This window comes from Coregonus lavaretus (assembly GCF_964263955.1).
Source record: "Coregonus lavaretus genome assembly, chromosome: 31".
Lineage (NCBI taxonomy): Eukaryota > Metazoa > Chordata > Actinopteri > Salmoniformes > Salmonidae > Coregonus > Coregonus lavaretus.
This window is the reverse complement of record NC_140018.1, coordinates 22,709,953-22,720,078: the sequence shown is the minus strand read 5'-3', so window position 1 is coordinate 22,720,078 and position 10,126 is coordinate 22,709,953. Positions and strand designations below refer to the sequence as shown.

Genomic DNA, 10,126 nt, shown 5'->3' with positions numbered 1-10,126 from the left:
TGGGATCGGGGCACCATCAGTGCAGAGCTTGCTCAGGAATGGCAGCAGGCAGGTGTGAGTGCATCTGCACGCACAGTGAGGCGAAGACTTTTGGAGGATGGCCTGGTGTCAAGAAGGGCAGCGAGGAAGCCACTTCTCTCCAGGAAAAACATCAGGGACAGACTGATATTCTGCAAAAGGTACAGGGATTGGACTGCTGAGGACTGGGGTAGTCATTTTCTCTGATGAATCCCCTTTCCGATTGTTTGGGGCATCCGGAAAAAAGCTTGTCCGGAGAAGACAAGGTGAGAGCTACTATCAGTCCTGTGTCATGCCAACAGTAAAGCATCCTGAGACCATTCATGTGTGGGGTTGCTTCTCAGCCAAGGGAGTGGGCTCACTCACAATTTTGCCTAAGAACACAGCCATGAATAAAGAATGGTACCAACACATCCTCCGAGAGCAACTTCTCACAACAATCCAAGAACAGTTTGGTGACGAACAATGCCTTTTCCAGCATGATGGAGCACCTTGCCATAAGGCAAAAGTGATAACTAAGTGGCTCGGGGAACAAAACATCGACATTTTGGGTCCATGGCCAGGAAACTCCCCAGACCTTAATCCCATTGAGAACTTGTGGTCAATCCTCAAGAGGTGGGTGGACAAACAAAAACCCACAAATTCTGACAAACTCCAAGTATTGATTATGCAAGAATGGCCTGCCATCAGTCAGGATGTGGCCCAGAAGTTAATTGACAGCATGCCAGGGCGGATTGCAGAGGTCTTGAAAAAGAAGGGTCAACACTGCAAATATTGACTCTTTACATAAACTTAATGTAATTGTCAATAAAAGCCTTTGACACTTATGGAATGCTTGTAATTATACTTCAGTATACCATAGTAACATCTGACAAAAATATCTAAAAACACTGAAGCAGCAAACTTTGTGAAGACCAATACTTGTGTCATTCTCAAAACGTTTGACCACGACTGTACATGTGAGACTGCAGTGGGATCTGTGCAGGGGTTTTAAAACACAGAGCAGATCAAAAGTCCAATAGAGAGGTTGTTGACCAACGATGGGCTGAATTGCCAACTGAGTCAGCGGGTTACCCTTAAAAGAGCTGGCTGCCATTGTCTGGCTGAAGAGCTAGAGATGGCTGAAGTTACGCAATTCTGTCACACCCTGATCTGTTTCACCTGTCTTGTGCTTGTCTCCACCCCCCAGCAGGTGTCTCCTATTTTTCCCCATTATCCCCTGTGTATTTATACCTGCGTTTTCTGTTGCCAGTTCGTCTTGTTTTGTTAGGTATTACCAGCGTGTTTCCCGTTTTCTCCAGTTCTTGTTTTCTAGTCTTACCGGTTCCAACCTTTCTGCCTGCCCTGACCCTGCCTGCCGTTCTGTCCCTTTTTGACTCTGCCTTGGACTACAAACCTCTGACTGCCCTCAACCTGCCCTTTTGCCTGCCCCTTGGTTATAATAAATATTCTGACAACCAAACCATCCTCCTCCTGTGTCTGCATCTGGGTCATATCCTGAGTCGTGATAGTACAAACTGGCCTTGACTGACCCAGCAGACTCAGACCAGCTCCACAACGCTGTCTCCCTGCAAGAAGCCACCATTGGAAGACACGAGGAGCTACTTCAAAACCTTATGGAGGGACTCCATACCTTGGAGGAACGCTGTTACCATATGTTCAACTCATTACTGGAGCAAGCCACAACGGAAACCTCCCGGGCGCTCAGTAACCTCGCTACTAGCGATGCTTCTCCCCAGCCTACCCTGGCTTCCCGAGAACCCTGCTTACCTCCTCCGGAGCGCTATGCTGGAGATCCTGGAACCTGCCGGGAGTTTCTCTCCCAGTGTTCACTCATCTTTGAGCTACAGCCCTCTTAGTTTCTTTTGGATTGATCAAAGATAGCGTATCTTATAACACTGATGTCTGGAAGGGCGCTCGCTTAGGCTACAGCGGTGTGGGATCAACAATCCGCCGTTTGCCTTAGTCTGGAGGATTTTGTGGCGGAGGTAAGGAAGGTGTTCAATTCCGCGGTGTCCGGGAGAGAGGCGGTTCGGAAGCTACTTTGTCTGCATCAAGACTCCCGCAGTGTGGCAGACTATGCGGTAGACTTTCGCATGCTGGCCGCCGAGAGTGCCTGGAACCCGGAGTCCCTGTTCGACACCTTCCTTCTTGGATAATCGGAGGAAATCAAAGACGAACTCGCAGCCTGGGAGTTACCCAGGGACCTCGACTCCCTCATAGCCTTGACTATAAGGATCGATGGGCGCCTGCGGGAACACAGGAGGGAGAGGAGTTCTGTTCTCAGCCACACTCGCTCATCCACGGTTTCTCCCTCACCTCCGAAGAACCCGGAAGTTTCATTGCTCCAGAGGCACAACCCCCTGATCGACTGAGCTACTGGTTCTATCCTGGGTTGGAGACCATTCTGCCACGCACATTGCCTTAAGACGGCGCAGCCTGCCTTAGGACGTCCTTCTGCGGGTTTGGGAAAAGCCTCTGATCTCTCTGCCATTCCCGCGGAGTACCAGGACATCCAGGAGGTTTTCAACAAGGCTCACGCCACATCCCTTCCTCCGCATTGACCCTAAGATTGCGCTATTGACCTCCTCCCGGGCACCACACCACCTCGGGGGCGGCTTTATTCCCTGTGTGGCCCGGGGACCAAGACCATGGAAGTATACATTGAGGACTCTCTAGCTGCCGGGATCATGTGTCCATCTGCCTCCCCTGCCAATGCAGGGTTTTTCTTTTTGGAAAAGAAGGACAAAACCCCCGGCTCCCATGTATCGACTACCGGGGCCTCAATGACATCACTGTAAAGAATAGTTACCCGCAACCACTCCTCTCCTCGGCTTGCGAGCCTCTCCAGGGGGCAACCATCTTTTCGAAGTTGGACCTTCAGAACGCCTACCACCTGGTCGGATATGGGAAGGAGATGAGTGGAAGACAGCCTTCAACATGGCTAGCGGCACTACGAGTACCTGGTTATGCCGTTTAGTCTGACCAACGCTCCCGCAGTGTTCCAGGCCCTGGTCAACAATGTGCTCCGTGACATGTTGAACCAGTTTGTGTTTGTCTATCTTGATGACATCCTTGTCTTTTCCCGGTCAGCTCAAGAGCATGTTCTTCAGCGCCTCCTGGAGAACCAGCTGTTTGGTAAAGCTGAGAAATGTGAGTTCCATCATTCCACTATCTCCTTTCTGGGATACGTCATCACTGCGGGGAACATTCAGATGGATCCTGACAAGGTGAGAGCGGTGGTGGATTGGCCCCGACCCACATCCAGAGTGCAGCTGCAGCGTTTCCTGGGATTTGCTCATTTCTACCATCGCTTTATTCTGGGCTACAGCACCCTGGCCTCCCCCCTCTCTGCACTCACCTCTTCCAAGGTTCCGTTCATGTGGTCCCCAGCTGCTTAACGGGCGTTTCTGGATCTGAAGCACCATTTCACCACAGCCCCCATCCTAATTCATCCGGACCCACCCCTTCAGTTCGTGGTGGAGGTTGACACCTCGGACATTGGAGTGGGGGCCGTTCTGTCCCAGCGTTCTGTCCAGGACCAAAAGCTGCATCCCTGTGCTTTCCTCTCCCATCGTCTCAATTCCGCTGAGAGGAACTATGACGTGGGAAATCGGGAACTTCTGGCGGTCAAGATGGCACTGGAGGAGTGGAGACACTGGCTGGAAGGGGCGGAACATCCATTCTTAGTATGGACCGACCATAAGAATTTGGAATATCTCCGCACCGCCAAGCGCCTCAACTCAAGGCAGGCTCGTTGGGCTCTGTTATTCACTCGATTCAATTTTACCATCACCTACCGCCCTGGGTCCATGAATGTGAAGCCTGACGCCCTGTCCTGCCTGTATAGTTCCGCTGCTACACCATCTGACTCTGAGACCATCCTCCCTACCTCCTGTCTAGCAGCTACACTAGTCTGGGGTATTGAGAGCCGGGGGGCCCGGGTAACTGGATTTCATCCCAGATTCGGCCCGGTCCCCGGTCCTGGAATGGGCCCATTCCTCTAAACTCACCTGTCATCCCGGCTCCCGTCGGACCCTGGTCTTCATCTGCCAACGTTTTTGGTGTCCCACCACGGTTCTGGACATCTCCGCATTCGTCGCCGCCTGCACTGTGTGCGCACAGAACAAGACTCCGCGGCAAACTCCGGCTGGCCTCCTTCAACCACTCTCTGTTCCTAATCGCCCCTGGTCCCATATATCCCTGGACTTTGTCACTGGTCTCCCTCAGTCAGATGGCAACACCACCATCCTTACTGTGGTGGTAGGTTTTCCAAAGCTGCACATTTCATTCCACTTCCCAAGTTACCCTCAGCCAAGGAGACGGCCCAGCTTATGGTGCAGCATGTCTTCCGGATCCATGGACTGCCCGTCGACATGGTCGCCGATCGGGGTCCTCAGTTCTTGTCCAGGTTCTGGAAGGCATTCTGTGCCCTCATTGGGTCATTGGCCAGCCTGTCCTCCAGGTTTCATCCCCAGTCCAGCGGCCAATCAGAGTGAGCCAATCAGGACCTGGAGACTAATCTTCGCTGCCTCGTCTCTGCCAACCCCACCCCCTGGAGCCAGCAACTTGTGTGGGTGGAGTACGCCCGCAACTCCCTTCCCTGCCCGGCCACTGGACTCTCGCCCTTCGAGTGTTCCTTGGGTTACCAGCCCCCGCTCTTCCCTGAGCAAGAGGTCAGCATACCCTCGGCCCTGATGTTCATCCGCCACTGTTGGCATAACTGGAAGAGAGCCCGGTCCTCTCTTCTGAAGACCACCTCCAGGTATCGCCGACAGGCGGATTCGCCACCGGACCCCGGCTCCCCGCTATTGGCCCGGGCAGAGGGTATGGCTGTCTACCCATGATCTGCCCCTCCGGGTGGAGTCTCGAAAACGTTCTCCCAATTTTATTGGTCCATTTCCCTTCTCTAAAGTCCTTAGCCCCTCTGCTGTTCGTCTTCTGTTGCCCCGGACCCTCCGTATACAGCCAACTTTCCATGTGTCTAGGATTAAACCTTTGTCTCACAGCCCTGTGTCTCCTATTTTTCCCCATTATCCCCTGTGTATTTATACCTGCGTTTGCTGTTTGTCTGTTGCCAGTTCGTCTTGTTCTGTCAGGGCTTACCAGCGTGTTTCTTGTTTTCTCCAGTTCTTGTTTTCTAGTCTTCCCGGTTCCGACCTTTCTGCCTGCCCTGACCCTGAGCCTGCCTGCTGTTCTGTCCCTTTTTGACTCTGCATTGGACTACGAACCTCTGCCTGCCCTCGACCTGCCCTTTTGCCTGCCCCTTGGTTATAATAAATATTCAGAGAACCGAACCATCCACCTCCTGTGTCTGCATCTGGGTCATATCCTGAGTCGTGATACAATTCCACTGCGTAGCATATCTGAATGGTAATCTACTGTAACATGTCACCTAGGCAAATCAAATAAGACACTTTCTTACTGTTTCACAAAGAAATAGAGCCATTGAGAACCCTTATAAAGTGTATATATTTTCGCTATAAAAAAAAAATCTGACATTTATAGTATGCTCTGTCACAGAGTGTACTTTTATTATGCTAATACTTTACTCTCAAACTTGTAAGTTGGGTGGTTATTGTGCAAATTGGACACTGTGGAATTCAGGGTATACTCCTGCAAGATAATCACACATTTAAAAAATTGTAATTGTCACTTACATTTGTTAAAAGTTGGTGTGTGTAACCATATAAATATTATTAGAGTTACCATCCGTAAAGATACAAATCTTTAATATTTCTGCTCACACAGAATAATGTCAATTCACAGAAACAACACAATCCATCTACTTCTCTAGAATGGCATGTAAGTAACTGTCAAAAATACACTTACTGTTAAGAAATATGACAATTTTACCAACATTTATAATACAAATAAATCAGTAAATTACTTTAAACACATTATCTAAAAAAATACATGGTACAATGCACATGATCTGAGAGGGAAATCTTTCTGTAGCTGATTGGCACATGGGATAAGTAAAACCAGGAAACATGGTAGAGGTGAAAGAAATCGAAATAAGTTCCAATATTTCGCCAACACAAACACAAACACTCCTTAATTCGTATTAGAAACAACAAATGAAACAAACAGGTAACTTAAACATAAAATAATAAATACTGCTCATCACTACCTTCTCATTCTTTCATCACACAAACTCTAATTTCCCAGGAGGGAATCAGACAGTCTCAGGTTCTTTGTTGGGCATCACGTCGGCGGCGGTGGGTAACAGGTTTATCATCTGTTTCCGCCTCAGCTCTATACTCCTCAGAGCTTTTTCTTTGCATCTGAGACGGCAAGAGGAACACATACATACACAATGAATAGATTGTTCACCTCTGACATATTATTTAAATAATAACCTTATTGTTTGAAGGCATGATGTTTCAGTACATTCACTTGTAGAAATACTAGAAACTGATGGGTAGAAATCTCACTTTTCTGGAAACTCAATGTCATCGATGGTGTCAGGAAGTGGCACACCTCTGGTCTCAGGCAACAGCAAGACCAAAGCTCCAGCCACAAACGCAAGGGCCCCTGTGTTGTAAAACACAAAGAAATCACCATCAGCATATTAGTCCCTGCTTGTATCTAGAAAACATTCACTAAACAGCTGTGCTTGAGGCTACATTAGCCAAAAGTATTAGTTTCAAGCTCAAGATATTGAGATACTGGTACAGTACATGATTCAACTTCTTACAGCGTTGCTGTGTTAAGATATTAATAACATGTGTATAATCATGTTATAACATTGTAATTAGGTACCGAAGATGATGAGTGGCATCTCCAACCAGATGGCAGCCAGTCTGTAGAGAAGGAACGGGGCCACGATGCCTCCGATGTCACACAGAGTGGAGCACACAGAAACACCCAGGTTCCTGAGGATGGAAACAATTGTCACTGTCTGGAATTTCAGCTTTAAACTAAACTTTCTGTTATATGTAATGTCAGTATTCAGGAAGTGATTTTAATAGAAAAATTCTAAAATTGAAACATTTTTGAAATAAATAGCTTCTATTCCTCAGTTTACTGACAAGTCATTGAAAATAGATGGCGTTTTTTCAAATGAATTGTTATTTAAGTTAACTTCCTGAATCGACCACCTTCAATTTCAATTGACCCCAGCCCTGCTGGTTACCCTTACCTGACAAACGTAGGGTACAATTCAGTGTTCACAAACACCACCATCTCAAAAGCCATTGTGATGCCCAACCGGCCTATGCAGGCCACAGCTGTTTTGAACCAGAACATGCCTGTATGTGAGAGAAAGAAAAATGAGAGAAAAACTTAATACAAATTCAACCAGGCAGGTAATTGCCATTTAACATCAATGTTATCACAGACTCACTCTCAGGAATCATAGCAGTAATGAAGCAGGCTGCTCCAGCTACAATGTTGGCCGTGGCAAAGGGAAGACGCCGTCCGATACGATCGATGGTAAAGAGGATAAGGAAGGCAGCAGGGAATTCCACCAGACCAGAGATCAGGAAGTCAATGTAGACATTTCCTCCCAGGATTCCTAGACGCATGATAAGACCCTGGTAGACAATAGCACTAGTGAACCTGGAAGAAAGACAATTTATTTATTGAGGGGTCTACAGTGGCTGTAAAGGAAATAGTATAGTTGTGAGCTGTGACTAATAGGGCTATTATAGTTCCAGTAATGTTCTTGTTGTTTGTGGAATACATTTTACCAGTTGAAACTAAGGATGAAGGTGTGTTTTCTCATTTTTGGAGTTCTGATTAGGTCCATGAACGAGGCAGTTGAGGTTTCGGCATTGTCGTCTCTCATCATCTGTAAGTACAGTAGCATTATAAAAGTTATAATACAACCTACTTTACCATGCAATGCCATATTTGAGTGTCTGTAAGATACAAAATTTGAGTAATATTAAACTACATTTCAGTTACTCAATTTTTTTAGTTTCTTAAATTTGATCTACCCTTCAAAGTCCTAATTTCTCACCTCAATGTTCTTGGAGAGGGTTTTCTTGTTTTCTTTCGCTATTGCCTCAGTGATCTCCACAGCTTTCTTTGCATTGTGCTGAGAGAGAAGCCATCTTGGAGACTCCGGGATGAACCTGGAAGCCAGAATAGAAAACTCAATATAAAAAGCTTGAAAAACAAACTTAAATCTACCTGAATATCTACAGTATGAGGCAGTTCCAGGTCTTACCAGTAGTAGGACAGGAAGAGGATATAAGGTGCAGTGATGACCACTTGCAACCAGCGCCAGTCTGTGATGAAGTAGGAGATGAGGGGCAGGATGAGAATTCCAACACTGAAGAACATCTGGTAGACGACGCCGACAGTCCTCCTGTACTCTACTCCTACCAGCTCAGTGACTGAGGAGAGAGGCAGGACATGAGGACAGGACACCGAGAATACATAGCCTCTGACATGATGCTATAGTCAAAAGTGTTGTGACTGAGATAACTCCACAAGAGTAATATGCTGTAAATATTACAACCACAATTAGTAAAACTACAACTTGAAATGTAAAATTAAAATTTTAGACATTGTGTAAGTAATGTTGTCGTACTCAGAACATATCCAGCCACCCAGCCTCCCTTAACCCCAAAGCCATAGAATGCTCGGAAGACCAGCATGGATACCCAATTTGGAGACCATGCTACAAGAATTCCAAAAATCCCATTCAAGAGGTTGGACACCAAGAAGCTTGTCTTTCTGCCAAATCTAAAATGTAAGACAAAAAGGTACATTCGGGGGATGTAAATTCAAATGTCATGTTTCCGTCTCAGAACATACAGTATTTCAGAAGTTTATTTATTTCATTCAGGGTGCACTCACTTTTAGCAAGTCCATTTTCCTTAACTTTTCTGTTTTTAAGTATTTCTAAAAGTCAGCAAGTTATCTGCACTGGTGGGATCTTCTGTCTGACCACTGACACAGCCTTCCTTACCTGTCAGCCAGGTATCCAATGGCTATGCTGCCTATGAAGAAGCCCACGTTGAGTGTAGCCTGGTACATGTCCACCACCCAGGCATCAGCACACACCAGGTCAAACTGAAATCAACAAATACCTTATCATCTACTGCCATCTTAATCTGTTCTGACATTCAATTTAAATTCAATGTCTTGAACATATATTTCATAAAGTTCTCACCTCAGTTACAAAGGACTGCCTCCCCTTGTAGTCATACTCCCATCCTTCCTTGCAGGAGGTCATGGGAGCTTTGCTGCGGTGGGCGTCAGAGAGGTCAGACTCTGGGTTGTCACAGGTCAGACCTGTAGCGTTCCAGTCCAGGTTGTACTGCTCACACTGGCTGTGGACCAGCACTCCTGAGGTGTTGACCAGAGGGACCGTGATCTTTCTAGTGTCCATCAGGTTCCAGCCACAGCTCTGCCGGATCTGACTCACCCCTGAGTCCCGGCACCAATGCTCTGGGGTGAACCCTTGGAACACAATGCCTACGTAGACACCAGCCCATGGCATGGACACCATGCATAGCAGGGCAAAGATTCGCTTCTGCGATCGGCCAAACTTGCCCGCCTCCTCTAGGATGTCATCAAAAGTGTATGAGTACATGGTTGCAATTCTCTCGGTCTCTAAGACATTTGTGACTGCAGACGGACCTGTGCATGGTTTTTAACAGTGTGAAGACCTCAAAGGTCCAACAGAGACGTTGACCTTCGACCTACCAGTGACCAGCAATGCATTCAGACACGTTCGCTAGAGCAGGCTGCAGACATCATGGGGAACTTAAAACATAATTTTTGAATGATTAATTTTTGGTTTGGTAAAGGTCCAAATCCAATTACACATTCCCTGATGGTCCATCACAAACCACAAAATGAAGGGAAAAACAGCTAGAGGACAGCCATCAGTTCCACATTTGAGTTTTTCATTGTTACATTATACATTCATTTTTATACTTCTCTTCGTTTACTTGCTTGATTACCTGGTCTTCGGGAGTTTTAGAATGATTGGTCTTACAGCAATGTGGGCCTACCTCAAGTTTGCCATGCGAGGCCTCAGTGATTTATTACAATAGGGAAACATGTAGTCACTTAGAAACAAACAGTACTTGTGTACAGTAGAGACTTCTGAGGTTCTGTTTAATAAATGCATCAATGTGTTGAGGTC

General features: G+C 46.8%; 1 protein-coding gene across 1 annotated transcript; it reads right to left on the bottom strand.

Annotated features, from left to right (window-relative positions):
• Nucleotides 1–542: 542 nt before the first annotated feature.
• On the bottom strand, nucleotides 543–10,108 carry slc22a2 (solute carrier family 22 member 2). Its single transcript, XM_084148651.1, has 11 exons — nucleotides 9,146–10,108; nucleotides 8,942–9,045; nucleotides 8,561–8,715; nucleotides 8,195–8,363; nucleotides 7,985–8,099; nucleotides 7,713–7,813; nucleotides 7,367–7,581; nucleotides 7,163–7,271; nucleotides 6,784–6,896; nucleotides 6,456–6,555; nucleotides 543–6,305 (listed from the first exon to the last, which is right to left on the bottom strand). Exons 1-11 carry the CDS (start codon nucleotides 9,566–9,568, stop codon nucleotides 6,197–6,199), a joined length of 1,713 nt encoding a protein of 570 aa, XP_084004777.1. The 5' UTR covers nucleotides 9,569–10,108; the 3' UTR covers nucleotides 543–6,196.
• Nucleotides 10,109–10,126: the final 18 nt, after the last annotated feature.